This window comes from Dasypus novemcinctus, chromosome 3, assembly GCF_030445035.2.
Source record: "Dasypus novemcinctus isolate mDasNov1 chromosome 3, mDasNov1.1.hap2, whole genome shotgun sequence".
Lineage (NCBI taxonomy): Eukaryota > Metazoa > Chordata > Mammalia > Cingulata > Dasypodidae > Dasypus > Dasypus novemcinctus.
In genome coordinates, this window is record NC_080675.1 from 143,246,304 (window position 1) to 143,262,399 (window position 16,096).

Below are 16,096 nucleotides of genomic sequence, written 5' to 3' on the forward strand. Positions count from 1 at the left end.
GCAGTGTCCTTACAAGTCTGTGCCCCAGAGTTCCTGACATAGTAATTTCCTTGGGGCTCTGAGACAGTCCCTTTCTTGCTGAGGATGCAGCACTCAGATGTGTAGCTGATTTCAAGCACTTTCAGGGAAGCATCAGAGTAAAACAAAGAGCTATCTGTAGATGACAAAAGACTTAAAATAGCCATGGTTAACTTATTACCTGTTTAATGAAAGTGAAAGATCTAATGAGAATTCATTACAAAAGTACAAGGAAAGTTGGTTTCTGTAGTGTGTAACGTTTTTAAGGATAACTGAAGTTGTGACTGTGATCTAACGCAGGCAAAGCAACACCGGGGCATATCACAGACAGTGAGGACACTTACAAATCTCTAGGAATTTAATATAATTTTGGAATTAATCACATTCATAACATTTTATCCATAAAACCTGCAACTTACAACATAGCAGATAGACCTAATTATTTCTGACCCCTCTTTTTTTACAAGGTGAAAGAACAAATCCTTTCTGGTTTTCTAGCGGCCCTCTGGAAAACCCCAAAGACAGTTTAAGATCAAGAAGAATCATTTAGAATGTCAGGCCAGGAGAGTTGTGAGAAGATGGTGTAATAAGAAACTCTCCAGGAATCAGTCCTTCCACCAAAACAACTGTTGATCTGCCAGGAACTGTTGGAATCAACTGTTTTTGAAACCCTGGAGTTGGTGGGACTCTGTGCAGCAACCAGGGAAGAGCTGGAGGAAGGAGCTGGTAAACTGAGGTCAATATCTGTGGATTTCACCTCCCTGCAGTGGCTACCATCCCCAGCTTGGTGCAGATGGCTGGTGTCAGGGTGACCTTTATGGCTGTAGTCCTCTAAATCTGGGGGGATGTGGTCTGATCATTGATCTCTTCTTTTGGCCAACTACTCAGATCGCTGGAGGACCAGCTCTGAGGGCAGCTATTTGTAGGGGTGTCTTAAAGGGCAGTACCTACTTTTTTCTCTTTTCCCTTTCTATTCCCCATTTGGGAGCGAAAATAGTTTGGAACAGTCACAGATGGGTGACTCCAGCCTTCAATGACAACAGCAACAACAATAAACACCGAGCAATTTCAGAGGAGTGGGGGAACTAGATCTCCAGCATTTAAACAACATAAGACTGGGAAGCAGTTGTGGCTCAACTGATAGAATGCCCGTCTACCATATGGGAGGTCCAGGGTTCGAACCCAAGGCCTCCTGGCCCGTGTGGTGAGATGGCCCATGCGCAGCACTGCTGCACACAAGGAGCGCCATGCCACTCAAGGGTGTCCCCTGCGTATGGGTGCCCCAAGCACAAGGAGTGCGCCCCGTGAGGAGAGCCGCCCTGCATGAAAAAAGTGCAGCCTGCCCAGGAGTGGTGCCGCACACACGGAGAACTAATAACGCAACAAAAAGAGACACAGATTCCTGGTGCCACAGAGAATGCAAGCGGACACAGAAGAACACACAGAGAATGGACACAAGAAAGCAGGCAACAGGGGTGGGGAGGGGAGAGAAATAAATAAAATAAATCTTGAAAAAAATAAAAATAAAAAATAAACAACTTAAGACTCATAATGTCCAGTTCTCAACAAAAAGCTACAAAACACATGAAGAAATGGGAAAGCATGGCCCGTTCACAGGAAAAAAAATAATTCACCAAAAACCATCCCCAAGGAAGTTTTTATAGCTAAGAGATTTCAAAGTAAATCAGGAAGTCATTCCAGAGATTACGCTTATACACATCTCAGCAGGACCTCATTGACTGCACAGTAAACAGAGCCTCAAACGTCGGAGCTCCTGAGGGCTCTAGAGCCACCTGGACACTGGGCAGACCAGACCGTCCCAGAACTCAGCACTGTCAGTGGGCCTTTGGAATACGTGCTCCCCAATGTATCAGCGTTGGACTCATTTGTAATTTCCCTACACTTAGTTCTTCTGCCCCTTTTATTTGAACTTGTAATTAGCACTATCCTTGTTAATTACATGTCCCAGAGACTTAAATGTTTAGACTGTTCCAACGTGGTTGAGCACTCCAGCTGAGTTACAACACCTCCTCTCCAGTTCATTGGCCTCACCCAGGTCAGCCAACCAAAGGAGGATGATGGACAACGCCCCCCAAAACAGAGAGTATCTACAACTGCAAGTAAGACAGTTCCACCCATCTGCCCGAAAGAACAATGGACTACAGTGGACTTATTATTATTATTATTCTATTATAGACATTATTATTTTAACAATGAAGAACTTGTGTCATTGTTATAAAGGCAGTGGCTACCAGAGGTTCTGAGGGGAGGGAGAGGGAAGAATAGGTGCAACATGGGGGGCATCTTGGGGGATATTTTGAATTGTCCTGCATGACATTGCAATGATGGATACAGGCCATTATATATATGGTCAAAACCTATAAAATTGTGTGGGGCAAAGTGTAAACTATAATTTAAACTATAGTCCATGGTTAGTAGCAATGCTTCAATTTGTTTTCCTCAATTGTAACACATGTACCACACTAATGAAGAATGATGCTAAGGTGGGAGAGTTGGGAAGGGAAGAGGGTGGAGTATATGGGAATCCCCTATATTTTGTTTTAACATTTATGTAATCTAAAGTTTCTTTAAAAATAAAAAAATAAGACTTTTACAGATAAACAAAAGCTGAAAGAGTTCATTACCAGAAGACCTGCCCTGCAAGAAATGCTAAAGGGAGTCTTTGAGGCCAAAATAAAAGGACACTTAGAGAGTAACTTGAAGGCATAAGAGAAATAAAGAATATAGGCAAAGGCAACTACGCAGGTAGATATAAAATCCTTTATTATTCTACTTTTGGTTTGTAACTGATTTCCTTCCCCACCCAATTGACTTAACAGGCAAGTATACAAAATAACCTTGTAAATCTATGGTAATGGGCACACAGTGTATAAAGATGTAATCTGAGCCAATACCACTATCGAGGGGTGGTAAGGAGATACATAGGAGTAGAGAGTTTGTATACTTCTGAAACTAAGTTGGTACTAATCAAACTAGGTTGTTATTCACTTAAGATGCTAAATCTGATAAGGGTTTTTGTTGGTTTTTTTTCTTTTCTTTTATTTAATTTTTGTTGTTCTTTTATTTTTTATTTTGTGATAAGGGTTTACTATCTAGAATACAAAAAGCACCCCTACAACTCAACAACAATGAAAAACAATCCAATTAAAAAATGGGCCAATAGGGAAAGGGATGTGGCCCAATTGTTTCCCATCTACCTATATAGGAGGTCCAGGGTTGGATGCCCAGGGCCCCCTGGTGAGGGTGAGCTGGCCCACGCAGAGTGCCAGCCCACATGGGAATGCAACCCCGCACGGGAGTGCTGCCCTGCGTGGGAATGCCAGGAAGGCAAAAGCCGCTCCATGCAGGAATGCCGGCCAAAGTGGAGAGCTGGCGCAGCAAGATGACGCAGCAAGATGACACAACAAGAGACAGAGAGGAGAGAAAATAAGAAGAAGTAGCAGAACAAGGGAACCGAGGTGGTGCAAGAGAATTATCACCTCTCTCCCACTCTGGAAGTTCCCAGGATCGGTTCCTGGAGCTGCCCACTGAGAATACAAGCAGACACACACGGAGAGCAGACAACAGGGGAATGGGAGGAGAAATAAATAAAATAATCCTTAAAAAATTTTTTTGAATAATATTTCTGCAAAGAAGATATTCCAATGGCCAGTAAGTATATAAAAAGATGTGCAATATCATTAGCTGTTAAGGAAATGCAAAGTAAAACTATAATGAGCTACCACTTGACACCAATGTTCATCCCAGCATTAGTCATAATAGCTAAAAGGAGGAAGCAACCCAAGTGTCCATCAAAGCCGAATGGATAAACAAAACGTGGTATATCCATACAATGGAATATTATTCAGCTGTAAAAAGAAGTGAAGTGCTGGTACATGTTACAACATGCATGTACCTTGAGGACATCATGTTGAGTGAAATAAGGACAAATATTGCATGATTTCTCTACTATGAAATTCTTAGAATAAATAAATTCATAGAGACAGCAGAATAGTGGTTATCCAGGGGAGGGAGAGAGGGGGTTATTGCTAAATAAGTATAAGTTTTGGTTTGGCATGATGAAAATAGTCTGGAAACAGGGGTGAAAGTAACACAGTATTGTCAGTATACTTAATGTCAAAATATCATCCACTTAAAATGATGAAAATGATTTTATGTTTATGTATATTTTACCCCAATTTAAAAATAAATAATCAATTATTTTAAAAGACATCATTTAGAATTTGATTTGGGGATGGCAAAATGTCCAGAGTTGTCAGGAGGTCTGAACACTTGGTTAAACAGGATCATAAGTCATAGTGAAGCAATACCTGGGCTCTCTATTTTACCAAAGTGACACTAAAAAGATTTTAAAAGTAAATATAGGAGGTGATTGAAAAAAACCTTAGTTCTTTTAAAAGTGAGAAGACTTGGTTATCTTAAACAATCAAAACCATGATAAAGTCAACATAAAGCAGAGGAAATTATTCTGATAAGACACAGAATCTCTGCCTTTTACCTCAATTCCTCAGAAGGTAAAGAGAAAACTTTCACAATCTCTTATTAAAAGCACCAGTAATCCAAGATAAGTTTGTCATTTTAAGAGAAAGAAAACCAAATTCTTATTTTGCATCAGTATATGATACTAAGGCTCTTAAAAATATTTTAAACAAATCAAATCTTTCCCAGCTTTGACCAAAAGAAATAAAATTCCTTTTTTGCAAACCTTTTGCAACTTTCCATATCCATTCAGATTTTGGCCTACAACTTTCCTCTTTCTCATGCTGCAATTGCCAGTAATTTTTTAAAAACTACTCTCTTTTTCCTTAACAAAAACACACCTTGCATACCTTACATACTTAATTTTCTATAAGTCTAAGGTTTTAAGTTCCCAAAAAAATCTCAGAAAATTTCTTCAAGCTGACATCCTGCAAAACACAATTACTGTTGAAATAAATTCTATCTGAACAACAACTTGATTTGGTAAAAATCAAACCTACATTCTTCATCATGTTAAACAGCTAGTAGATGTGATACTAGTTTATTTGCTCAGTAAACTGGAATATGTTTAGAAAGAAAATAACCAAGTAGAATAAAAATGTATGCTTGTATTTTACTTAACACTGATAACTCAGAAGACGCTGTTTTGCAAATCAGTACTTTTAATTTCTTGACCTTCAGTAAACATCGTCTTCAGCATGGGAGTCAATTTGAAGAACCCCCAGTGATACAGCAGGCCTGACAGAACTGGACTCAGCTATATATATATAGTTTGGAGAATAATTTCATAATGGTGAAATCTTTTAATATTTCTTTCAGCATGGTTTGTGTTTCCCCTGGATTACTGCCTAGTCCTGCATTTATATAGTGGATTCAAAATAATCAGTGATGGCAAAGCCAGTGTAAATAGGAAGAAACAGAGAATTCCGTCACTCATCCTAAAGCAATGAGTCCAGTCCTGTCGATGTTCTCCATCAGTCAGCCATTTTCTCTGATTTCTCCAGAAGAGAAACTTTAGAAGGTTTAATATCGAATAGAGTAGCTAATGTTTTTCTGGTGAAGATATTTTGCTGGAAATTTTTGACTGTGGAAACATTTGAAAACCACTTAAATTAACTCTGAAGAAATGACGATATGAACAGCATTGTGATTCTGGAATGTATTAGGAAATGGAATTTTTAGCATCTCTGCTGAAATTATCCTTATGCTTAAGACTTTTCCTAATTATTTATCTGTTGATTCATGTGACAGAGACTTTTCAAAATTAAAAATAAATAAAAAGTGTTCTCTAATCAACGATGAGCGAAGACAGATGGGCAGTTGTGGCTTTACTGTCTACTGAACATGAACATGAGAAAATTAATTTTGACATCATCGATCACACATGTGCAGAAGTTATGGCTCAAAAACAACAACTGTAATGTTATTGCTCTTCACTCTGACAGACTAAAATAGAGCTATACGCTTTTCCCCATTTTCAAAAGCACATTTATGTAATTAAAGTATTAACACAGAAAAACAAGTTTCTTTAGACACGAGCAGCTTTAATCATCCAATGCAGCCCCAGCAGGACCCACCGCCACACCGTGGGAAAAGAAGATGCTCCGGACACCTCGGGGCGCCAGCAGCTGGCTCTCCCAGCCCTGCATAGCCCCAGGGTCCTAGCCTGCCTCTGTGACTTCAGCTCAAGCCAAACGGAAGCTCCTGGACCTAAGGCAGGACCCAGGCTGCAGGACCACTGGCTCCAAGGCCAGCACCACGTTCCTCTTCTGTTTCACCCTGTGCTCCCTCCCAGCACTCAGTCCTCGGGGGAAAAGCCCCCAGCAGGCCCGGGCACCCGTGGGATTGCTGGAAGAACCGTGTGTCCATGTAGCTTGGGCACCTGCCAATTCCTTGCTTCCATCTTCCTTTCTCCTCCTCCTAGACCTCTGGGTCCTTGCACCTCTCCTGCAAAGGTTTGCAAACTGCTAAAATGTCCTGGAGTGCTGGAGGTGGGGTGTACTGGTGCACGTGGGGCCTGTCCCCCTGGACCAGGTCAGCACCCCCCCTTTGGCTCAGACGCACCACCTGCACAGGATCAAGGTGTCTTAAATCCTCTCTAAATCTTGTAAGGTGAAACCCTTCGGCATTTTTCTCACCGAGCTTAGGAAGTTGCAGAGGCTCAGCCTCTCAAGCCGACTGCTGGTGTGGCCCAGGTGAGGTGGGGACAGGCCAGGCTCCCTGGGGATCCCTCTGAAAGCTCAAGCGAGCCCCAGTGCTTGGGTCAGCTGCTGGTCACTGGGGCTCTGTCCACAGCAGCAGAGCCAGAGGCCAGAGGCTGGGGCCTGGGCGAGTTTGAGAGGAGCTCCCACAGGAAGGAGGAAGAGATGCCTAGCAAAGGAAGCTGGGTTCAACAGCCTGTTCTCAGCCTGGTGCAGTCCCGAAAAGTCCGGAACTACATTATGGAAAAGAAACGCCCCTCTTTGTGGAGCTGACCCCCTCCAGCATGCGAGGGGAGGCCTTGCTGGCTCCCACTGTGTGCTGAGGGCAAGTCCCTGAGGAGTGTCCCACAGCTGACACTGCCAGATCCTTGTCCTCCTGAACTTTGACCGGGGTCCTGAATGGAGAACTTCTCCTCTGGGGATCCGTCAGAGGGAAACTTCGGGTGGCTGTATTCCCAGACCCCTCCCCCTCCAACTGTCTGTGCTCTGTGTTAAGTGTTGTACAAATATGTGTTTCCATTTAATCTTCCCTACAAAGTGCAATGCAATTAAAAGCAACATCTCAAAAGGAAATGTCACTTGCCCTGGGTCACAAAACTTGTCTGATTCTTAAGCACAAGTTGTTAACAAAGTCCCCAGGGTTCCTGCACCCAGCCCCAATTCCTTTGCTTCTCCTTAGAGCCCTGCAACCTCAGTTGGACACCTTGGCTCTACCCTGCTGCAGGCTGACCCTCCTCAGCATCCTGCCCTAAAGCCTTCAGGTTGGTTACCCCCCAAGTGAGGTTGAGTTTCAGTAACAACCAACCAGATGTTCTGGGAAGACCTGAGCCCTTCTAGACCCTATGGAGAAGGTCTCTGGCACCTTACAGCACCTGGAGATGAACCTGCCTAATCGCCAATTGCAAGCTACCTGCCCTCCTCCCACCCCTGGGCTGCTGCATCCTCCTCTCATTCTTTCAGCTCCTTCAAGAGCCTTCTGCAGTGGTTGAAGGAAGGAGCTGAAGCAGGAGGTATGTCCTTCCCTTATGGACTGCTATAAACAATAGGCCTTCCATGCCAACCTGGAGAGAAGCTGGCACAGGCAGGTGATGCTGCAGCCCCAAGAGCAGAGTGACAGGCACTGGAGGCCGGGACGTGAAGACCCGTGTAAACCCTCCTGCTCCAGGGCCCTGGAGGAAGGAAGACTGGGCATGTAACTGTCTGCTCCAAAAGTCAGACTCTAAGAGGCAAGCAGAGGCCTTGGACCCAGAGGCCTGGGTGGCTCTACTCCCTCCTCCTGGTTCAGAACCTTCCTCTCCCGCCATGGAGGTGAACATGAGACCCAGGCTGCGCAGATCACTGTCTTCATGTTGAAGCCCACACTGAGTGGCCCCTGGGGCTCCCTGGCTCCAGCCAGGCCAGTGGAAGCCCTTCCTGGTTTTTTGTGTGCAGTGAGTGAAAAGTGTTAGGCAGCCCATAGCTGCTCCAGCCATGGAAGGGTAAGCTCTGATCTCCAGGCTCTGCAGGCCTCACAGTTCCCCCATTCTGCTTCCATTCTGTGAGAAACTGCCCAATAAATTCTTTCCTTAGACTGAAACAAAACAAAACAAAATTATTAAGCTGGGAAATGCCTGGGCTCCTGCCTACTATATAGAAGGTCCAGGGCTTGATTCCCGGGGCCTCCTGGTGAAGGCCAGCTGGCCCTCGGAGCGAGCTGGCCCTCGGAGCGAGCTGGCCCATGTGGAGTGCTGGCCCATACAAAGAGCTGGTGCAGCAAGATGATGCAACAAAAAGAGACAGAGAGGGAAGCGGCTGTGGCTCAGTCAGTTGGGCTCCCGTCGACCATACGGGTAGACGGCAGGCTCACCCGCATGCTGTAGACAGCCGCAGGGCCACAAGTGCCGTAGAGTGCCGCCAGGCCCGCAAGCGCCACCGAGAGCCAACTCAGCAAGGTGACACAACAAAAAAAGGGAGACAAGCAAAAAAAAAAACCCAGAAGAACGCGCAGCGATTGGACATAGAGAGCAGAGAGCAAGCAAATTGCGGGGGGAGGGGGGTAAATAAATAAATTTTAAAAAGAGACACAGAAGAGAGACAATAAGAGACACAGTAGACCAGGCAGCTGAGGTGGCACAAGAGATTGAGTGCCTCTCTCCCACTCCGGAAGGTCCCAGGATCAGTTCCAGTGCTGCCTAAAGGGAAGACAAGCACACACTGAAGAACATACAGCAGATGGACACAGAAAGCAGCCAGTGAGTGCAAAACAACGAGGGAAGGCGGGAATAAATAAATAAATCTTTTTTAAAAACCTATTAACTTATTATTATTTTCCTTTCTTGTAGTTTTATTCATTTACTTATACATGATTACATATTATGAAGTTCGGCAAAACAAAGTTCTCCACGTCTGTGCCTTTTCTGACGGTTTTTACTATTTCTTTCATTGCTAGGTTATGACTGAAAGTATGCATGTTGTACAGAGGAGGAAGCTGCTAAAATACGACCCCCTGTGTGGAAAGGTGTTGGATACACTTGAAGGCCCAGACCAGGGGAGGTATTTGTCTGTGGTCCTGATGAACAGGCTCACCTTGGGCCCAGCCAGGAATAACCCCTGCTCGGGCTCCCGCCGCGGCAGCCAGCCTCCCGTGATGGCTCTGCAGGCCCCTGTGCCCTGCCTGGAGGCCTCCTCTGCCAGGTGGTTGCAGGCCGCCAGACAGCAGGGAGCGCAGGGTGAGAGCAGAAGGAAGCCTCTTGGTGTTAATTGGTGCTAACCAATTCCGGCAGCCCCACCTTTCCTCCACAGCTCGCAAGGCAGCCGAGAATAATGAATCTTTGTACTTTGCATACTGGGGCCCTGCCTGGATGAGAAGGGGGAGGGAACAAAGGGAATGTGAAGACTAGCACAACTGGTCAGCACTTTCTCTGAGGTTAGCTGTTTCCATCCTTTGCCCGGCCTCTGGGACTGAGGCACAGAGAAGGAAAGGCCTTGCCCGGGCAGGGACAGGTCGCCCTCCTGTTCCACGTCTGCTCCCCATAACCCTCACGGTGGCCAAGCTGATGTGTGTCCATCCGACAGCGGCAGGGCTGACAGCGAGCATTCTTTGCCCTACCCTCCTCCCTCCCTTCGGCACCCAGGGTGTCACCCACCCCACCGCAGGCTCCTCTGGCCTATAGGGTGCAAGAGGAGGCATGGCTGGAAGATGTATTGTTCTAGATTTACACTCTTAAATTCTAAACAGTAAATTTATCACGATCAGAAGAAAAATTCCCTTTTTCCTGCACACTTGGTAAGACTTGGATTTATGGTGCTCATCGACGAAGCAGGTGCACATCCTTTGGGAGAGTCCCTGGAAGCCAGTATTCAGGGCAGCATGAGAGACGACGTAGTGTCCTGAGTCACGGGGTGACCAGCATCAAGTTAACAGCATTAGGGGCTGCACAGGCAAGGCCATCTACACCGTTTCCATATGCACAGCTTCCTAAGGCACTGCCAATAACAACAGCACGAACAATAAACAACCTGAGCGTCCATCAACAGAAGAATGGATAAACACAACGTGGTACAGACATGCAATGGCATACTATTCAGCCATAAAAAGGAAAGAAGTTCTGATACAGGTTTCCACATTATTGAGCTTCAAAAACATATGCTCCGTGAAGTAAGCCAGGCACAAAAATGAAACTAGAACATGACTCCACTTATATGAAATATCTACAATAGGCAAATTCATGGAAACAAAAAATAGACTGGAAATCACCAGGGGCTGAGGGAGGGAGGAATAGAGAATGATTGCTTAATGCGTACAGAGTTTTTTGGGGGATGATGAAAAATTTTGGAAATAATGGGGATGGTTGCACAAAATGATTAATATAATCAATACCACTGAAGAGTATACTTAAAAATGGTTAAAATGGCAAAATTTATGTTATATATATTTTACCACAATAAAAAAAATCCACATCCCAGTAAAAACAAAATCAAATTATTTATATAGACAGGGGTCCCCCCCCAAAAAAAATATTTGTCCAGGGCCTGGCATACCCTTAGGGCATCCCTGAGTGGAGGAGATAAGCCTTGTCCTGGTGAACTAGAGCTCGAAATGTCTCGGAGCAGGAAGCCATGCCAGCAGCCATCTGGTCCAAAGCCTGCTGTTTACAAGTGGGAAGGGACAGAGAGGCAGTGGGGACATGCCTCCAGGTACCTAGCACAGAGGAGCGAACGTTCAGTGGAGGGAGAGGACAGCGCGCAAGGTGGCGGCAGGGCTCTCCTGGGAACGAGAGGGCGTCTGCCCGCCCTCAAGTGCTGGCTGGAGCTGGTGGGCAGCAGAACGCAGCAGAAGGGCCGGCGTGAGCAGCGGGCACCGCCAGGGGCTGTTCTGGCTGAGCGGGGCCCCTGGAAAGGGGGTGCTGGGCTGCAGGTGGATCTCCGGGCCGCCAGCCTTCGAGGCCCCATGCTGCTCTCCACGTTGAAGGCCGTCTTCCAGGAGGCAATCAGCATACTTGCCATTCCCACCACTAGGACCAATTTCAGATTCCGCTCAGAGGGGCGAGTGGGGCTAAACGGGGGACGGTACCTAGAGCCACGCGTTTACACGTAATTTTAAGCCAAAGCATGAAACTTCAAAGATCTTTTCCTTCGCTGGAGCTGATTCAGGCCCCCTGCTCCCCCCCCCCCCCCAATGCTTGTACTCTCCTTAGTCTTCCGTGGAAAGGTTTGAAAAGTCTCCCATTAAGATATGGAGGCCCAGGTTAAAATTCAACTGTTTCCCAGGGAGAGTGAAAGTGCAAACAATTCTCCTTCCTCTTTTGCCCAGTTTCTAGAACACTTTCTCATGCATTATCTACAGGGGGCTTACCGCACCTTCCCATGTAAATCAGCGCTTCTCAAGCCTGAGCAAGGGTAGAATCACCTGGAGCGCTTGTTTAGGCTCCCCTGGGGCCCGCCTCAGGTGCTGAGTCGGTAGGCTGGAGTGGGGTGGGGGAATCTGCGTTCCTGATAAGCTGATGCTGGCTTGGCAACTACACTTAGAGAACCAAGGATTCAGACATATTCAAATTTGTTTTCCTCCCCTAAGGATCTAAAAGGCTGGAAATCTGGTTCCCAAGTCCCAACGGGTCCCTCCCCAGGAGCCGCTTCCACCCTCTGTGGACCGCAGCATAGCAGCCTTTTTGCTTTGGTGCGGCACTGCTCCCTGATTAAATGTTTGCCGGTTGATAGTTCTTCAGTAGATGGGCTTCTGGGTTCCCATTCTTCACCAAGCCATCTTCTTACACGTGGGAAAGCGCCCTCCCCTAATCCTGTAGAGCCCTAATCCACGATGCAGGTAAGAGTTTTGGATTCGCAGGTCGAGGAGCACAGGACAGGTGTGTTTTGCCGGGAAGTGGCGTTCTGCCCCAAGGAGGGAAGGCTGCTTGAGGCAAGAGGGTCTGACCATCTGCCCTCCCCGGGGCTGGGTGGGCCTGTTTGGTGTCTTGGCCCCAGAGAAAGCTGGGAGAGCAGCCCTCCAGGGAGGCTGACCCCCAGGCTCTCCTCAGCCCATTTCTGCGGCTCCTGCCTCCCCCACCCAGCTCCACACAGCCTACAAATGCACACCCCCACACACCCATATGGATACACCTGGTCCCGCACACACTCACGCAGGCTCACAGAGCAGGTCAAGGGCAAAGAGCCCGACGCCCAGGGGAGAGCTTCCCTGGAGACCTCCTCATGGCTGCCAGGGGGCAGCCTCAGAAGCCGCAGCCCCACACTCAGGCACCTGGTCAATTGTCACCTCTCAGATTTGGGGTAAAGACGACACCCCTAGAGCAGAGCCACCAGCTGCCCAGCGGCACCCCCATGCCAGAGGCAGCACTAAGGTACTGTCTGCAGGCAATGAGAAAGGGGGAGAGGGACAGCGAGAGAAGGAGACAGAGAGACATCCAGAGACAGGGAACCAGAAACAGAGGGGGGGATGGGGGACAAAAATAAGCAGAAATGGTGGAGAGCCAGAGCTGGAGGAGAGACCCACGAGAGAAAAACCAGGAAGGTCAGGGTGGGGAAAGAGAGAGAGCCCCAGCCCCAGGCATGAGAGGGCATGGAGGCTGCCGGGAGGCGAGGGGTAGGGTGGAAAGGTAGGCACCTGGGTGGGGGGGGCAGTGAGGAAGTGTGGGGAAGACACAGGCACAGAGATCTGAAGCATGGAAAGATGGAAGCAACAGAGCAACGGGGGTGGGGGGAGAAACTGGGAGCAGAGTCATAGTGGGAAAGACCTGGGAGCCAGGAAAGAGTTACATACAGGGACGTGACCTCGAGAGCACACCTCTACCTCGGCCCCACGCCCTTCCCAATCTCACTGCCTCCCCCACCGCACTCTTCTACTCCTGCTTCCTGGGATCTCCTTCCAGTTAAGTCACCAGCATCCAACTCCTTTCTAAGGCTCTGCTTTGGGAGGAAGCCAAACTAAGCTGGGGTATGTTTGGGGACTCAGGGCAGTAGGTATTGTGGTGGAGACAACTGAACCATAGAAAACACACATTTCTGAGTACTGACTTTGGGCCAAACCCTTGGCTGGGCACAAGGGGATGCCCAAGAGATCCTTGCGCTTCCAGACCTCCATTCTGGTTGGGGAGATGTGATAGAAGGGGTGAGCCAGCAGCATGCAGGGCATCAGAAACGGCTTCTTTTTGCTTCGGGGCATGTCATGTGGGCTGGGGGCAGCAGAGTGATGTTCCTAATTACACTTGGCTCAAGCTGATAGTAAGTATTTGTCTCATTCTGGAAGCCCACAATGCCGGCGGATGGCAGGGAAGGAGGCCAAGAGGCATGCTGGGTAGATGAGGATGACAATCTGGGGTTTAAAACTGTCCAGGAGATGCAAGTGGACAAGCCACAGCCATGGGTGCCCGGTGACTGGTGTCCTTGAATTGCCCTACAACGCCTTTCAGTGGGGCCCTGGAGCTGGAGGGACCCTGGGGCTGGAGGGGCCCTGGGGCTGGAGGGGCCCTGGAAAATTCTTAAGAGTCCAGCGCTCTGTCCTGAGGCTGACCTACCCTGGACAATCCGGACAAGTAAGCTGACCGCTTCTAATGCCGGGCAGCTCACTGATGGGACATGCTTTCGTAGGTCTAATTTACGTTTCTTCTGCTGCAGGTTGAAGGTTTATTTTGCTTGGTTGTTCTTGATGGCATTCAATATTTGCCCAGGCCTGGGTACACACTAAGAGGAGAGAAGGTACGCCCCATGTGTTCAGGAGGCTTGCGCGTGCACTGTCCATGCCAAGAGTCAGCCCCTGAAAACAAGACTAGACATGCAGACTGGAATGCAGCGGGGGAGAGTGGTGGGGTCGGAGTTGTCAGGGGATGCAACAAGGATGAGGAGCCACGACAGGAGGGGGCGCGTTCGGGTTAATGCGGAAGAAGGAGGAGGGCTTTCCTGGGAGGTGAGCAAAGTGGCCACAGGAAGCACAGCCAGGAAGGGGCTGGCATGCAGGGGGTGCCTGAGGCCCACAGCAACCGTCAGCTGTCCCAAGACATTCAGTAAGTCACTCAAACTCCTCACTTGTGAAATGGGTACCGATTCCTGTCCACCTCCTTGCCAAGACAAGTGTGAAGCTCAGATAAGGCAGCAGGTATGAGTGGACCCTGAAAATCAGAGCCTGCGTCACAAATTTAAAGCATAATGCTGGGCTTGATTTCAGAAGACGTCTGTGGCTCTGTCACTGTGTGACCTTGGGCGAGTCCCCTGCCCCCTCTGAACTTGTTTCCTCTTCAGTGAAGTGGGGATGATAATTCCTTCACATACTGAATTATAGGAGAAAAATGTAAATAAAAACAGCATGACGATCCCCACAGTGCTCTGCAGAAGCTGGCAGCTCTTACATTCCTGCCGCTCTAGTCTGGACAGCCCACTTCTTGAGGGTAGGCATCCATCTCCTCTCCTTTCCCCCAGTACCTTCCAGAAAGCAGGGGCTCGTCTATGGAGTTGCGTCGTGGCAGCCAGTTGCTTTAGATACTCGCCTTGGAACAGGAAACCAGCACTTCCGGGCTTGCCGAGAGGTTCTGATGCGCCAGAAGACCCTTCCCCTCCACCCCTGCTAAGCCCTCCCGGCCTTCCCCTGGGCAGGTGCAGCATCTGCCAAAGTCGGTTCTGCCCAGGTGATGGCTTGTGGGTCATCCTTAGGGCCCGGCAGCAGCACGTCTACACCACCCTTGGGTGCAGCGCTGCTCTGGGAGGAACACAGAGCCTGCTGCGTGGGGAACTAAGCCTCACCCTCGAGTCCTGCCGTATCCCGACGCTGCCGTCTAAGGCACATCCCACTCTGGGCCTCAGTTTCTTTCCCTGTAAAAGTGGCTAGGATCCCCCTCTGGGCGAGCTCAGCGCTGAGGGAACTGGATTCAAACTGCTGCTTCCGACTGCGTCCGCAGACCGGCCTGGCCAGCCTTCGCCTGGGGGTCCGCACGCGGTGGGGACGCGGGCAGGCGCCACGCCCCTGCCAGCCTGCCCGGCCGCCGCCCTCCAGGCCCACGGGCCAGACGCGGCGAACCTCGGGGGCGAGCCCGGCAGGCTCCCCGCGCCGCGCGGCGCCTGGGCCGTCCAGCCCGTGACTTCACCCGCGCCCCGGGCCAGCGCGGCCGCCCAGCGCCGGGGTCGCCGCCCCCTCCCCTAGCCGGCAGGTGCCAGGACCCAGCCTCGCCGGGCCGCGCGGCGTCCGCGGGCCCGAAGGGGTTAAGGCAGCGGGCCCGGGCGCCCCGTTCGGGGCTCGGCGAGCCCCCCGCAGCCTGCTGTGCGGCCCGGAGGCGCGGGCCGGCGGCGGGCGGACGTGCGCTTCCCCCGCCTCCCTCCCTCCGCCTCCTCCTTTGTAGCGAGTTCCCGGCCCCTCTTCCTCCCCCCGCCCCCCACGCCCGGGCCCTGGCGCTCTCCCTTTCTTCCTGCCTCGTCTTCCTGCGGCGAAGGAGGCTCATCTATTATAGATGCACAGTCGCGGCTGACATCAGCGACGAGCGGCGGCCGAGCCGTCCCTGCGCGCAGCCGGCCCGGAGCGCCGCGCCCAGGCTCGGCCGAGCCGCCCGCCGGGCGCGGGGAGCGCGCGGAGCTGCGCCCGCCCCCTGCCGCCCGCCGCCCGGGCCCCGCCGCGGCCCCCGGCCGCCCGCCCCGCTCGCCGCGCCCGCCCCGCACCAGCCGCGAGTTTCTGCATGACTGTCACAAAGGTAGGCGCCACTCGCCCGCCCCTGCGGAGACGCGCCGGCGCCGGCGGCCCCCGGCTTGGGCTGCGGGGGGCGCGGGGGTGGTGTGGGGAGGGGGCAGCGGGGCCGGGAAGGTGCGGCGAGAGCCTCTTTTGCCTCCCCAGTCGCTCGAGTCGCTCTGGCTCGCAAAGCCCGAGGTGGGCGCGGAGGGAAGGGGGCGGCTGTCGCGGTGGCAGC

The 16,096-nt window shown here is 50.2% G+C and overlaps 1 protein-coding gene and 1 long non-coding RNA gene across 4 annotated transcripts in view; one reads left to right on the forward strand and one right to left on the reverse strand.

The window, feature by feature from the left end:
- Window positions 1-5,162: 5,162 nt before the first annotated feature.
- Window positions 5,163-15,501, reverse strand: LOC101447917 (uncharacterized). Its single transcript, XR_009185136.2, has 2 exons — window positions 10,740-15,501; window positions 5,163-10,184 (listed from the first exon to the last, which is right to left on the reverse strand). It is a non-coding gene; the product is annotated as an uncharacterized lncRNA (long non-coding RNA).
- A 285-nt stretch (window positions 15,502-15,786) lies between these two features.
- CORO2B (coronin 2B) overlaps window positions 15,787-16,096 on the forward strand; it is a 170,046-nt gene continuing 169,736 nt past the window's right edge. The window contains exon 1 of one of the 3 annotated variants that reach the window (XR_011648446.1): window positions 15,787-15,883. Coding sequence is in view for 2 of the 3 variants with exons in the window: in XM_004451047.4 (XP_004451104.1) it covers window positions 15,869-15,883 (15 nt within the window). In the remaining variant the exon portion in view is untranslated. The remainder of the gene's footprint in view (window positions 15,884-16,096) is intronic. The other 2 variants (XM_004451047.4, XM_058294403.1) reach the window with 2 other exon arrangements.